We start from the raw sequence: 15,468 nt of genomic DNA, 5'->3' as shown, positions 1-15,468 counted from the left end.
AATTAGTTAGTAGATTTTGGAATTAGGAAGTACTCTAGAATTAATCTGATTCAACAGCTTCAATTTACAATGATACTGAGAACCAAAGTGCAGAGGAATTATCCATGGTGACGTATTTGATCAGAATAAAGCCCAAGTCTCTCTTGTTTCATTTGTCTAGTGCTTTTCACGCTGTAATGTGTTATTTTCTCTCTCTCAAAACCAATCTAGATGTTTAAATAGAAAGGGAGGATGGGCAGAATGCCAAAAGAAAAGGATGTGAATCCCCCTTTTCAGTGAACCTGTTAAGTTTAGGAGTTCATTTAATGGGTCTTCAGCATTTGTTCTTAAGATACAGTGCTTCTGTGGTGGGGATAATCATGCTAATTAAACTGATTTTTTGCCTTTTAGGTGAGAGTTATGTGTGTGCATCAAATGAACCATTTCGTAAAGTTGATTACACCAAAAATATTAATCCGAACTGGTCTGTGAACATCAAGGGTGGGACAACCCGAACCTTGGCTGCTCCCTCCTCGGTGAAAAGTGAAGTGAAGGAAAGTAAAGATTTCATCAAACCCAAATTAGTGACTGTGATTCGAAGTGGAGTGAAGCCTAGAAAAGCCGTGCGGATCCTTCTAAATAAGAAGACTGCTCATTCCTTTGAACAGGTGTTGACAGATATCACCGAAGCCATTAAACTGGATTCAGGAGTGGTCAAGAGGCTCTGCACGCTGGATGGAAAGCAGGTAAGAGGGTTCCTAGCCCTCGGCTCTCCATCTCACTGTTAAACTCTCCCTGTATCATGGTGGTTACATATTTGACAGAAAGAATTTCAGAGTTTGCTAGAAATTATTCTCATACTTCTACTTGAGAGGTGTGTGTGTCTGTATTAGCTTTTATCATGAAAAATGTAAGTGGCTTACCTGTGTCTTTGCCCAAACATCTTAAAGGTGTATGTGGAAAAATCTGTATAGCTTATAGTCACTGAAAGGGAAATGTAAACAACTTCGTTTTTGTTTTTTTTTTTTAAGTTTGTATTTAAATTCCAGTTAGCTAACATACAGTGTGATACTAGTTTCAGGTGTATGGTCTAGTGATTCAACACTTCTATACAACACTCAGTGCTCATCACAACAAGTTCACTCCTTAATCCCCATCTCTTATTTAACCTATCCCCTCACCCACCTCCCCTCTGGTAACCATCAGTTTGTTCTCTGTAGTTAAGAGTCTGTTTTTTGGTTTGCCTCTCTCTCTTTTATTTCCCTTTGCTCGTTTGTTTTGTTTCTTAAATTCCACATATGAGTGAAATCATATGGTACTTTATTTGTCTTTCTCTGACCAGCCTATTTTGCTTAGCATAATACTCTCTAGCTCCAACTATGTTGTTCCAAATGGCAAGATTTCATTCTTTCTTTATGGCTGAGTAATATTTTTGTGTGTGTGTGTATGTATATACATACATACATACATATGTATGTATATACATACATATACATACATACACACACACAATAATATATATACCACATTTTCTTTATCCATTCATCAGTCAATGGACACTTGGGCTGTTTCATTAATCTGGCTATTGTTGACAGTGCGGCTGTAAACATCCGAGTGCATGTATCCCTTTGAATTAGCATTTTTGTATTCTTTGGGTAAATACCTCCTAGTGCAATTGCTGGATCATAGGGTAGTTCTATTTTTAACTTTTGAAGAACCTCCATGTAGTTTTCCACAGTGGCTGCACCAGTTTGCAATCCCACAAACAGTGCAGGAGGGTTCCTTTTAATCCACATCCTCGCCAACACTTGCTGTTTCTTGTGTTTTTAATTTTAACCATTCTGAAGGTGTGAGATGATATCTCATTGTACTTTTGATTTGTATTTCCCTGATGATGACTGATGTTGAGCATCTTTTCATGTGTCTGTTGGCCATCTGTATATCTTCTTTGGAAAATGTCCATTCGTGTCTTCTGCCCATTTTTTAATTGGATTATTTGTTTTTTGGATGTTAGGGAAATGTAGACTTCTGAGGGAAAAGTGTAAGTTGAAGAGGCTTCCTATACTAAATGGGATGTTCTCTAAGAATAAGAACACCTATTGACTAGTAGAGTCATTATGGGTTTGGTAAATCACAGGAACCAAATTAAAGATATTTAACATTTTTAGAAAAGCCTTTCCTCCCCACCTACATATAATATGGAAAATGCATTTCAAAAAAGTACTTTCTTTCATAAGAATGTCCATATGAATTTCATAGGACACAAGGGAGGTAATTAATCAGCATTTCTTGTTTGTTTATTTTTTAAGAAAGAGAGAGAGTGTATGTGTGGGGGCGGATGGGGGGCAGAGGGAGAGGGGAGAGAATCCCAAGCAGGCTCCACATTCAGCACAGAGGCCGAAGCAGGGCTGGATGTCACGACTCTGAAATCATGACCTGAGCTGAAATCAAGAGTCGGACACTTGACTGTGCCATCCAGGCACCCATTAATCAGCATTTCTGAAAAATATTCACAAATTACACAGGAAAAGGCAAGCCAAATTATGATAATAATATACCAGGAAATCTAATTGGCTAAAGAAGAAAAATCGGGCAAATTTCAAGAATGCATGAATATTGAGTTTTGCCACAATCAGATTATCATTCCTACAGAGAAACATGTAGCTTCTGAGGTGTATTTTTTCCTAATTTCAATAAAGTTAAATTGTTTGTATTTACATTGTGTTAAACGTGATAGTTTCCAGCATTCAATTTGTTTCTTCATTCCATTTTGTTTTTTCCCTATAACACACTTAATTTATTCTGAGGTGTTTAGCTCGAATAGTGCTAAGAATGAAACACTGGAGCAGTGCCTTCTGGAAAAACACGATTAAAGTAGTTTTCTAATTTCCTAACACCAGATCTAGTTAGTTGATTGTTTCCTGAAACATTAACAAGATTTAAAAAATAGGTTCTAGGGGCGCCTGGGTGGCTCAGCCGTTAAGCGTCTGCCTTCGGCTCAGGTCATGATCCCAGGGTCCTGGGATAGAGCCCTGCGTCGGACTCCCTGCTCAGCAGGAAGCCTGCTTCTCCCTCTCCCACTCCCCCTGCTTGTGTTCCTGCTCTTGCTAACTCTCTCTGTGTCAAATAAATAAATAAAATCTTTGAAAATAAAAACATTTTTAAAAAATAAAAATAAAAAAAAATAGGTTCTAAAAATTCCAGTAGATCATAGTGATGTTATAATGAACTTTCTGATTAATTAAATTGACGATTAGAAGGCATGACACTTCATAGCAGCCTGCCCAAGATAGGTTCATGTATGAATGGAAATAGACACTTTATAAATTGAGTTAATAGCACAGCACAACACAGAACACCTTAAGATTCGTTCTGCAAGTAAGTAAAAACGAATTAGAGTAAAAGAAAGTTTGATAAGTCAAACAACTAATTCTTGTTTGACACAGGAAGGAAAACCAGAAATACAGAGACAAACATTTAAGACACCTGACGAAAAGAAAATGGAAATCATAAATATGTCAAATTCAGAAACCTGAATGGCATATAAAGCGTAAATGCAGATGAGATTTTAAAAATTGAGACTCAAGATTTGGAATCTCTAAATGAATACTGTTCAAGGAAAATGGAAGTGAAATGCAGAAGTTGAACATCTAATTGAAATGGGCGATCATTGAAATTTTACTAATTATCCAAAAAATTATCTTCAGAAAAACTCCAGACTAGAAATATCAATATGTAAAAATGTTTTTAGAACTAAAACACAAGCAACGCCAAATTATCCACATATTAAAGAAGACTACACTGCTAAGAGTAGGATTTAATGACAAGAACTAAAGGATGGTTTACTGTTAAGAAACCTGTTTATACATGAGATCTGGAGGATCAAGCATAATGGCACACGGAATCCCAGAAAGGCTACAAAGGCATTTGACAAAATACAAAGTTGACATTCAGTTAAAGATTTAGTAATAAATGGAGGGTGAATTCTCTAATACACTTCTAAAAAATATAATCTGAAACAAAAATTCTATGTGTTGGCTTGAACAAATACAACACATATTTCTATGATAGTCAGGTATGGGATAATCGCCTGACAGCACCAGTATTCAACATTCTTCTATATATTCTCCCTGATTTTTATTTATAGTTTAATTGCAATTTCAATGAGAATCTAAATGAGATTTTTTTGGGGTGGGGGGAGGAATACCTGACTAAGTGATTTCAAAAGCTAACATGGAAAAAGAGGGAGAAAAATTTTGGAAATAATGATTAATGGGCTCTTAGGCTACCAGATATTAAATCATCATCCTCATACCATTGGAAAAATAAATTCCAGGTGTTTTAAAAATGTAGATGTCAAATAAAATGAACTAAAAGAAAATATGTCAATAGTTAGGTTGAAATGAGAAAGGATTTTCTAAGCATAAAAATTGTGGAAAATCACAAGGGGAAATGTTGGTTGGATGACATAAAATAATAAAAACTTGTAAGTGTCATAAGCAAGGTTTATATCTTTTATATTGAGTTATAGTAGTTTAATATGAAAAAAAATAACACTGTAAGCCAAGATGGATAAAAGATGACACAATTTGAAAAGATAGAATTGTAAATACTAAGTATAAAAAATGTTCAATCTCTAGGGACGCCTGGGTGGCTCAGTCGTTAAGCGTCTGCCTTGGGCTTAGGTCAGGATCCCAGGGTCCTGGGATTGAGCCCCCACATTGGGCTCCCTGCTCAGCGGGAAGCCTGCTTCTGCCTGTCCCATGCCCCCTGCTTGTGTTCCCTCTCTTGCTGTCTCTCTCTGTCTGTCAAATAAATAAAATCTCTTAAAAAAAAAAGTTCAATCTCTAAAAAAATGAATTAAATCAGTGAGATGGTGTTTTTGATATTTAAAATGGACAGGTTTAAAAAAATGTTTATTATTTTTAGATATGCAGTGAATTGACATTTTCAAAGAATGATGGAAGTATAAATTTCATAATCTTTATGGAAAGCAATTTGTTTTATACAACTATACAAATGTTCTTACTATTTGAACTTGTAAACTAACTTCTAGGAATTTATCCAAAATAATCTGAGATGCAAACATAATTATGCATAAGAATTTTCATTTCAGCAATAAGAGCAAAAGATTGAAAACAATTTAAAATCCCTAATGTAGAAAACAGCTAAATGATATTGCCATAGAATATAATAGTGGCCACTGAAAATTATGTTTGGGGGATGTTTAAAGACCTGGGAAAATGTTGAGTGGAAAAAGCAAGAAAAAAACTCTGCAGTATGTTTTCAATTTTGTGTTAAGAAAGAAAAGTAGAGGAAGTTTTTTTTAAACTAATTCAGAAGGAAACACGATTATAGTTGCCATCAGAAATCCAGTTTTCTGATTTCTACTGCTTTCTCATGTCTGCTTAGAAGCAAAAAATCAAGCACTGAGAAGGAAAACAAAGACTGATTTCAATCAGTTGTAAAAATTAAAACATGAGTTAATCCTTGAAATGTTAGCACATGGCAATAAAATGTTACAAGAATCACTTTTGTCACTATTCATGTCTTATAGAACTTACAACATTATTTCCCATGTGCAAAGAAAAGAGATACCTTTAAACTTTCAAATAAAATACTTCTCTGGAAAAATTGTAACTTTTACTTTTGATAGACACAGCTTTGGATGTTATATTTTCAGAGGCCAGGTATCCTTAAGAGCTATAGTTTTTTTGGCACGCTGATAAAACACTGGACTTGCTATTTAAAACTTGAAGTCTGATTTTTGGTTGGTATGTGTTGTAACGAGAACATTTGTTTCTTGCTTTGAAATAGCATAAGAAATTTGTCTTATGTTTAAGGTTAACACAAACCTTTAAAATGGGCAGTGTTCATTTTGATTTTATTTTATCAAATGATTTCTTTATGGGTTGTAAAACGATCTGTTCTCCAAAAATTTTCAAGAAAAGGACAGCTTTGCTTAGGCGAAGAGAAAGGAATGAGAACAGAACTAAGATCTCTTAACGAGTTGTCCTTGCACGAAATTTTAGGCTGTCTTTTAACTTTTATGTTTTTTTCCTGGTTACTTTCCGCTCATGTTGTTTTCATCTTGAATTAATCTGATCTTTAACACAAGGATAGAGATTAAACAGCTTATAGGCAGCTCATCATGAATAGTCATTGATCTCATCTTGACACCTATGTTAGAGTCTTAAGGGCCCTGGTTATCTTTTATGGGCTTGAGAGCTTTCCTGACTTAAGTGTCATGTGCTAATAGCATTTATGTTGAAACAATGTCCCTTGAACTTCTCTTCATCAAAACGGCTGATCACATCTTCCTAGTAGTGTTGACTTCATTTACAAGGTCTGACTTAATTAGTATAACTAACTCATGCATTTTATATCTCTTTATGAAATCACTTCAACTAAAATCGTGTTTTAGGGTTTTATCCATGTTAACTCTTGGGTTTTCTTCAGTGTAGAGCAGCGGTTCTCAACTGGGAACCATTTCACCTCTAGGGGACATTTAGCAGTGTCTGGAATCTTTTTTTTTTTTTAATTTTTATTGAAGTACGGTTGACATACAAGGTTATATTAGTTTCAGGTGTACAGCATAGTGATTTGACAGTTCTATACATTACACAGTACTCACCACAATAAGTGGTTACCATCTGTCACCCATACAGTGGAGTCTTTTTGATGCCATGACTGGGGATGGAGTTTCTACTGGCCTGTAATAGGTAGAATCCAGGAATGCTGCTCTCTCTCCATCCTACGGTGCACAGAACAGACACAGCATAATTCTTTGGGATCCAAAAGGTCAGTAGTGCTAAGATTCAGAAATTGTGGTGTCAAGTAAGTGGAATGATTCCAAAAGAAATACTTGTTTGAATATTAACTTTGTTACCATTTAGGCCACATGCTAACCTTTATTTCAGAACTTATAGCTGTTCTCTTGGCCTGTCTGTCTACTCCTTACCTGGTTGAGGCAGGTGTGTCAGCATGTCATGGTTTATAGTCTTTGCTGTCTTGGATTTCATTCTGTTTGTCTTTGTTGTATGATGCTAACATACAGTTGGGCAGGACAAGGGTATTAAATAAAGATGTCCCAAGTGGTTTTTACATGTATTTAAAGAGAAGTCTAAGAAAGCATGATTTAATCTTGTGGGATTTTAAGTATTTAATACTTAAAAGTGATGTTATGATTATCAATTTTTTTTAAAGTACAACCTATGTACTTACAGATGAAATGACTAGAAAAAATCTGTAAAGAGAAGTCATGACTCCTTCTCTTAAGTAGTTTTTTGTTTAACTTGCAATTAATTTAGATTAAATGCTTTTCTTTTTAAAATAAGATCTTGAATTTTTAAGTTAAAGGAATTGAATAGGAGAAGGTTTACTTTTAAAATTTTTCGGAAGAGTTACTTCCTTATAATAAACTGCAGCGGGGGAGTTCTTTTAAAACTGTCTTTATTCTGTTAGAATAAAAGATCCAAATATAGCTTTTGTCCACATGTGTAAAAAATTCTAGCTTTTAGGTTTCCCAGAAACAGCAGAGTTTTAACATAAAAGAAACATATTTAGTTGAATTTTGGAACAAGTTGATTCTTGTCATGGGCAGAGGCAAAACAGACTCAGAAATTGCTAGCAGTTGATGCTTGGGTGTAAAATACTTCCAGATTTTGGGACCACAGCCAGTCTTAGGATACCCACATGCCGTGGGATCCTCCTTTGGGATCATTTGAGCGCCTTCATCTTATCAGTCAGTGTTTATGAAGGTTTCCATCCTAACTTTCAGAAGTTGAATTATTTCATGGATGCCATAATATGAATAACTTACTTTTGTATCTTTTCTGGCATCGCAGTTTCTAGTGAAGTTTCATTTTTTTGTAGTGACCTGACCGTTCTTATTTAAAGTAATCTCTTCTCAAAAATTGCTGCATAAAAATCAAATAGTTGATATCTATTTTTAAATATTTTTTATGTTTAATCCTGATACAATTTTTCCTTGCAGTGGATGAGGACAGAGTTTGGTTTTAATTCTCACACTGCTCCCAATGCATGCATTTTGTTTTTGTAGATAATCGAGATCCAGATGACTATGTTTTGTCTTATTAGATACATTTATACCTCTAAAGTGTGGGTAGCCCTGATCTGTCTCAAGCAATGGAAAATGTATCCCAACCAGGAATCAATAGAGTGAGAGTAACTAGTGGGATTTTTCAGTACTTCAGGAAGTCCAGGTATAGAAAGGGAGAAAACATTCATTTGTTCTTTGATTGCTGATCTAAGAAGATTTTAAGGTGGGGGGGCTTGATCTTAGGTTTTGATATAATGAACCCCTCTTTTCAAAGAATGGTCTAGAAAGTAGGAAGAAAGAAGGAAACATTTAGATATCCCTCTTTTTTTGTCGAAGTAAAGTTTCTGTTTTGTCATTCTGGTGTCCATTGTATAAGCAGTTTCCCTTGAACTTAAATAATATTTTCTCCTTTTTAATGGGAAGCTGGAGGAAACACCAAAATTCTGTTAGTAGTTACTGCAGTTGCAAATTAGGAGGAGAGATGTTTAAGAAAAACAGTTTTAGCTTGTAATGAATTATGCAATGTAAAGTGTAGCTGAGATAAAAATGACATCACTGCAAACTCTTTTGTTTCCTTATTTATCCTTTGATGTCTAAGCTAGAGTAATGTTTGGATCATAAAATTGTGTTAAATTCATTTCATTTTTGTTATAAATGTATTTTACAGTGATTATAATAATTATTAAAAATACATTTTGTTACATACTTATTTTACAATGCTTAGAATAATACCTAACAGCTTAATTAGCCAATAGATAAAAGCTAATAGCTTACTACATCAGGCATTAGTGCTTTATATTAGTCTTCTCTGCTAATCCTCACAACAACCTTGAGAGTTAGGTATTATAATTCCCATTTTACATTGGAGAAATTAAAACAGAAATAAAGTAACCTATTCAAAATCACACACAGCTGGTAGTGGAGCTGGAATTCACACTCAGAAAGTGTGTTCCAGCCCCTCCCTCCCCCTGCCCCAACACACACCTCACAGTTATGCTATAAGCCTTCTCGGGTCAGGCTCTGTGAAAGACTTTAGTGATAAAGATGAGGGATAAGACAGAGCTAATCTAATCAGGTTACTTCAGATTTTTTGTTTTGTTTTTGTTTTAGAGTGATGCATTTTTACCTGGGGTTTATCTACAATCTGTGTAATTATACATTGTGCGGCAAAATTATTCTTTAAATAGAATCTGTAAAATGAAAAAACAGGTTAAAGAGTAATTATGCTTGACAAAAAGATGACTTCTACAGTTATTTGTAGATTTAATTTTTTAATTAAAGAATATGAGTGCTGAAAGTGTAGAAAATATAAATATAAATGCACAATCCTTCCATTTTAACACTATTTTTAATATAATTATGTATCCCTATCCATATTTTTATATATGTTTTTTTTTCTTTTAAGAGAAAATTACCCAAGTGAAATCAGTACATTTCTATTGGAAAATCCAAATGTTGGGGAGGAAAAAATTTTCTCTGTCCTTTAATATTCTTTTGGCTGGCCTAAGAATCAAATTGACATGAGACAAATTAACAGGAGAAAATCATGTTTAATTTTGTACATACAGGGAATCCACCTAAACATGAGATTCCAGGATGGACCTAGAGGATATAATGCTAAGTGAAACAAGTCAGGAAACACAAATAGCATATGATTTTACTCATATGTGGAATTTAAGAAACAAAACAAAGAAAAAAAAAAAACAGACTCTTAAATATAGAGAATAAACCTGATGGTTGCCAGAGGAGAAGTGGTTGGGGGGAATTATGCACTAGATAAAGGGGATCAAGAATACACTTGTCTTGATGAGCACTAAATAATGTATAGAATTTTTGAATCGCTATACTGTACACCTGAAACTAATATAACATTGTATGTTAATTACACTTCAATTAAAAAAATATTACCTTCCCCCCGCCCCCCCTCCAAGAAAAACCTCCACTGATCTGTGGTGATAGAGGTGAGAATCGTAGTTATTTTTCAGGATGTCATTGCTAGTGGGATGGATAAGTGAGCCTGCTGGGGTGTTAGAAATGCTCTATAGCGACTCTGAGAAACAAACTGAGAGTTTTAGAGGGGAGGAGGGTGGGGGATGGGTTAGCCTGGTGATAGGTATTAAGGAGGGCATGTACTGCATGGAGCCCTGGGTGTTATAGGAAATCAATGAATCATGGAACACTACATCAAAAACTAATGATGTACTGCATGGTGACTAACATAACATAATAAAAGAAAATTAAATTAAAAAAAATGCTCTATAGCTTGATCTGAGTGGTAGTTACCGAGGAATATAAAAATTGGAAATATTTACCAATTGTTTGCTTAATATTTGTGTACTTTACTGTATGTAACTTACACCTCAATTTAAAAAAGGGAGAAAAAAAATGTGAGATTCCAAAGACAGGCAACATGAGGTATACATGTCATTCTGGACTAAGAAGGAAATAGGAGTCAAAGGGAAGTAAGGGAATTCACAGGAAGAAAGGAAAGAGTTAAATACATGGTAAACAAATGTTTGCGGGGCCATCCAGAAACAATGGTAAAGGACTTTGGACAAACAAGCATTGCTAGTTTCTTCCCATCTACCATACCTAGTTCATACTATACTATAGTTATTCATGGTGATAACTCCCTTTATGGAGCAGGTCCTATATCCTCACCCTATTTCCTAAAGGGAACTACTAATACAAGTTTTGTTAATGCAGTTTAAATACACATGTACACACAGTTTTTACATAACGTGGTTTTTATGTGTAATCATCTATCCTGCTTTTTTCACTTATTAATCATACTCTTCTGTGTTGTTACATAATCTTTCCTGTTTCATACATAAATGACTGAATCATGTTCAAGTGGCTAGACATACCATAATTTATTTAACCTATTGCTGGGCATTTGGGTTATTTCCAGTTTCTCAGTTTTTCTCTTCTGATCATCTTGCTGTTTATAGATTTAACATGTTTTGGATCATTTCCTTTCCTTGGCATAGATTCCTAGAGGTAGGTTACTGGAAGAGACTCAAGTAGTTTGGGGTTTGAGAAATACTATCAAAGCTGTAGACAAAAAGTTGTCCTGGTTAGCAGTGCCACCAGCATGTGCCCCAGTATTTCTGTAGCTGGGAGAGACTTATAAAAAGACCAGACGTGATAGCCAGGCCAATGCACATACTTAATTTGTTGCATGGAAAAATGCACATTTTGTGAAATTCCTATTGTATAAATTGAAACCCACCTACCACCTCCACCTTTGCTACTTTCTGTTCTAGAAAGTAGTTTAACAAGAAAAGCCAGTTGGCCTGTGTATAAGTTTTATACCAGAGGCAAGTGGTGATCAACTGGTCTTGAAAATGTTAAGCTCAGTAGGGGGAAATTTTTCTTTTTAAGCTACTAACCCACATTTTGGTACTATGTTGCCTTAATCTTGAACTGAAAGATCTTTCACTTCATTCAATGTTTGCTTTAGAACCTTTGCCTAGATGCCAGAAATCCCATAGGTATATTTCTGGTGTTTAGTGAATTCACCTACCTTTTTGCTTTGTGGTATTTTGACTCAAAATTGAGTGAAGGTGATTACTTGAAATCATCAGTGATTTTTAAAGTTAATTTTTGACTTTTGGTGTGTCATAGATAACTTTTGGATTTGTTTTGCTGTTTTTGTAATCTGTCATGAATGTCTGCTAATCACAATTTCTACCAATATTTACAAGTTGATTAGATTTCATGAAAGGGTCATTCATCATGTCTTTTGGTAAAAACAAGGACAGGCGCAAAGTCAGTACAATATTTTAGAATGTGTAGCTGATTTAGGAAATTATTTAGTCTAGCCTGTTAATTTTATAGATGAGAAATCTTTGGGGGTTCATGATAGCTTTGGAGAGCCAGTTGGAATCTTTGGTGGTTCTCTTCCAAACGAAGCCTGACTCAGAATTTTGTATGTGATCACAGACCACAGAGCAGTTTATGAAACTCCACTTTGGCCCATCTTATGCTGTTCCCTTAGTTGAGGGGAGTTTTTATGTTCAGTCTTATAGTTGTTGATTTTTCTGGAGAGCAAAAGTTAAGCTTGACCATGGCCCTCCATATTCTTAATCAAATCTAAACTAAAAATGGCTTCATGGAGAAAAATAGTGCTAGAGTCTGTATTTGGTTTTTCAGTAACCCTGTGCAATTTTCTGGATTTAAAAATTAACCTCTAGCAATTTTTTTTTAAGTAAGGAAGAACACTTCAAACAGTAAGACTAGCTTTCATGAATATTCTCTTTATGTATTTTTAGAATATTTTAATTGTAGTGTGATGCAGCTGCCAGACTCATAGCACAAAGTGTTGGAAAGCTCTGTAGTCATTAGAGGTTCGCCTCCACAGAAGTTTAATTTTCTCAGCCTGAGGACTGTTGCAATGAAGCAGTGCTTATCCAGAAAGAGCATTCTGCTTTTCCTTACGTATTTCAGGCTCTTCCTAAGACTTGAAATAATACAAGTTTTATTTAAAATTTTCTTTCTTTTGTAATGGTTTATGGCAAGCTTCTCTAAATGTGAGCATGAAGACATTTGATTATATTTGAAAATATTGTTCTTTGTTTGCCCACATGCAAAGTCATTAAAATGCCATTTAAAATATGAGTTATGGAAGGTATTTAAATATCTGTGAATGGGTACTTATTGAAACTGACATTCGGTTACATGGTTGTGTTTCTGAAGGATTAAATTTATTAAACACCTAGTCTGTAGTATCACTTATGCTATATATTTTTAGTGGTAAAATATGGTTGACACATGCCATTGTGAAATGGAAATTAAAAAGACAGTTTTTATAAAAAGCAAAAGTTGTGTAAATGGAAACTCCTGAAAGTCTCATTAGACAACTTAATCCCGATTTTAACATTTTCACTTAACACAGTAGCCCAGATTTTTATGTGTAGATAAAAGTTTAAAACTTTTCTAGAAGTTTTAAAATAGATTTTCACTGCCAGAGGATTCCTGCCCAGGCCACACCAGTCAATGTCTTAATCACTTCTTCAGCTTGTAGAATTTGAGAGGGTTGTGGTCAGTGTGATTGTGCCCTGAGGGGCTGATTATATGCACTGGAGTCAGAAAATGAAAATTGAAATTGGATTTAAATACATTCATTTCCTATGACACACAGTCACACTCTAATAGTGAATGACACAAAGTTCACACTTAAGCAGTGAGGACTGTCATTAAAGATTTTTTTTTTAAAAAAGATTTTATTTATTTATTCATGACAGACAGAGAGAGAGAGAGAGAGGCAGAGGGAGAAGCAGGCTCCCGAGGAGCAGGGAGCCCGATGCGGTACTCGATCCCAGGACCCTGAGATCATGACCTGAGCCGAAGGCAGACGCTTAACCATCTGAGCCACCCAGGTGCCCTCATTAAAGATTTTTAATGATGGGAAAGATACCAACCTTTAGTGCCAAATATTGTGGCAGAGTATTTACACATGCCATTTAATTCTTGTGATCACCCTTAGGTAGGCATATGGCGGTATCTCTGCAAGGAATGTTACAGAGCATATCCAAAGAACTTTTGTCCTTTGGTGTCAGTTAGACATCTTGGATATGATAGTGTACGTATGCTGTGTAGGTTGGCTTTGCTGCAGACATTTTTCTGTTACTCTCAGAGCTGGTTTTCAAGATTCAAAGGAAGATCACATTTATTACTGTATAATTATTTTTAATTGTTTTCCAGAATCTGTTATGGAGCATGATTATTTACTTTAGACGTACCTCTGAATAGCTTCCTAGACTTTCCCCCAAACTTCTTTTCACCTTCAAATGATGAAAATTTCATTTATTTTCATCTACAGGTTATGTTCCTTACTGTCATTTATTTTGTAACTCAAGATGTCCTAGATTTGGTCATTGGAACCTTTTGTAAATTAGATCTATTGTCTTTTTGACATTTTAAGGATACATAGGAGAGTAAAGATTATAGGGAACCTTGTCAGGTTCATAATTAGACTTTGTGGCAAACAAAAATATAACAGCAATTCTGTATCCCAGTGATTGCTCTAGGTCTACTGTTCTCAGGTGTCTTCTAATGCTGTATAATCTTCCATGTGATTTCTGGTCATTGCACATCACTCCTGGATTCTGTGCAATTCTGTTTTTGTATCTGTTATATGTTTGCCATTAAACCCCTAGAATCTAGGGCCTAGGGTATATCTGAGTTGATTGGTTATTGTCCAACATAAGAGCACCATCATAGGCCATTAGTCTTCATTTTCTTGACCTACAGATGGGTGCTTTTGGAGAAACACATTTGTTTTGAACAGAGTTGCTGTGTTGAGTTGTATGACCCTGCAGCCTATGTGCAGAAAACTTTGTTCTTTTTTTTTTTTTTTAAAGATTTTATTTTTAAGTAATTTCTACACTCAACATGGGGCTTGAACTTATAACCCCGAGATCAAGAGTCACATGATTTACTGACTGAGCCAGTCAGGTGCCCAGAAGAGAGAGAACTTTGTTCTTAAGGGGTTTGTGAATATTGAGGGTATCTAGAGGTTAAGTGACTATCTGGTTCAGTGGTTCTTGACTAAAAGTCACTTTGCCACCAACGGGTTATTTGGAAATTGCTGGAGACATTTTTGGTTGCTGTAACTGGAGTGGGGTAGGTAGAAATGGAGTATCCATTTCTAATGGGTCGAGGCCAGGGATGCTGCTAAATATCTTACAGTGCATAGGACATCCCTCCACAATAAATAACAAACTGGTCCAAAACATCAGTAGTGCTGAGATTAAGAAGCAATAGCCTAATTTTAATGGATATAAGGAGGAATGATATGGGGGTATTGAGAGGGAAATGCTAGTTTTTTGGAGTGGCCAGTGTAAGAGATGTAGGTAGGTATGTATGATCGAGAATAGGTTTTTGAAATTAAAAAGGCAAGGGCAAGCTTATGCACAGCATACACTGCATTTCTGAAGGATAGGAACCTCATCCATTGGGCTTTGGATTGGCATTGAAGAATTGTGAGAGGATCAGACTTGCATTTTAGGAAGTTTACTTGGAGAGTGTGAAATGAGTTCAGAAAGATGCTCAGTCCTAAAGGATTCAGTGTCCCAGAATATGGGAAGTTGTTTTAGATGATACTATTTCAAAGTTGTAATATGTTTTACAGTTTCCTAAATGGTCATAGGAGGTGGTTCCTAAACTGTGTTCCAGATAAGAAGCAGACATTCCTTAAAGAAATTTAAGTACTTTCAGAGGGTAAAGGTTTGGTTTTAGCAGGAAATGAGAGAGATAATGTAGTGGAGTTTCTTTTTCTTTTTCTTTTTTTTTTTAAGATTTTATTTATTTATTTGACAGAGAGCAAGAGAGGGAACATAAGCAGGGGGAGAAGGAGAAGCAGGCTTCCCACGGAGCAGGGAGCCCGATGTGGGGGGCTCGATCCTAGGACCCTGGGATCATGA

General features: G+C 35.3%; 1 protein-coding gene across 10 annotated transcripts in view; it reads left to right on the top strand.

The window, feature by feature from the left end:
- Positions 1 to 15,468, top strand: part of DCLK2 (doublecortin like kinase 2) — a 146,768-nt gene that overhangs the window by 20,112 nt on the left and 111,188 nt on the right. For all 10 annotated transcript variants that reach the window (XR_004682434.1, XR_004682433.1, XM_035022929.1 and 7 more), the window contains exon 2: positions 391 to 725. Coding sequence is in view for 8 of the 10 variants with exons in the window: in XM_035022929.1 (XP_034878820.1) it covers positions 391 to 725 (335 nt within the window). In the remaining 2 variants the exon portion in view is untranslated. The remainder of the gene's footprint in view (positions 1 to 390; positions 726 to 15,468) is intronic.

The sequence above is a fragment of the Mirounga leonina genome, unplaced genomic scaffold, assembly GCF_011800145.1.
Source record: "Mirounga leonina isolate KUSES-001 unplaced genomic scaffold, KU_Mleo_1.0 Mir_176, whole genome shotgun sequence".
Taxonomy (NCBI): Eukaryota; Metazoa; Chordata; class Mammalia; order Carnivora; family Phocidae; genus Mirounga; species Mirounga leonina.
This window is presented reverse-complemented; position numbering and strand designations above follow the sequence as displayed.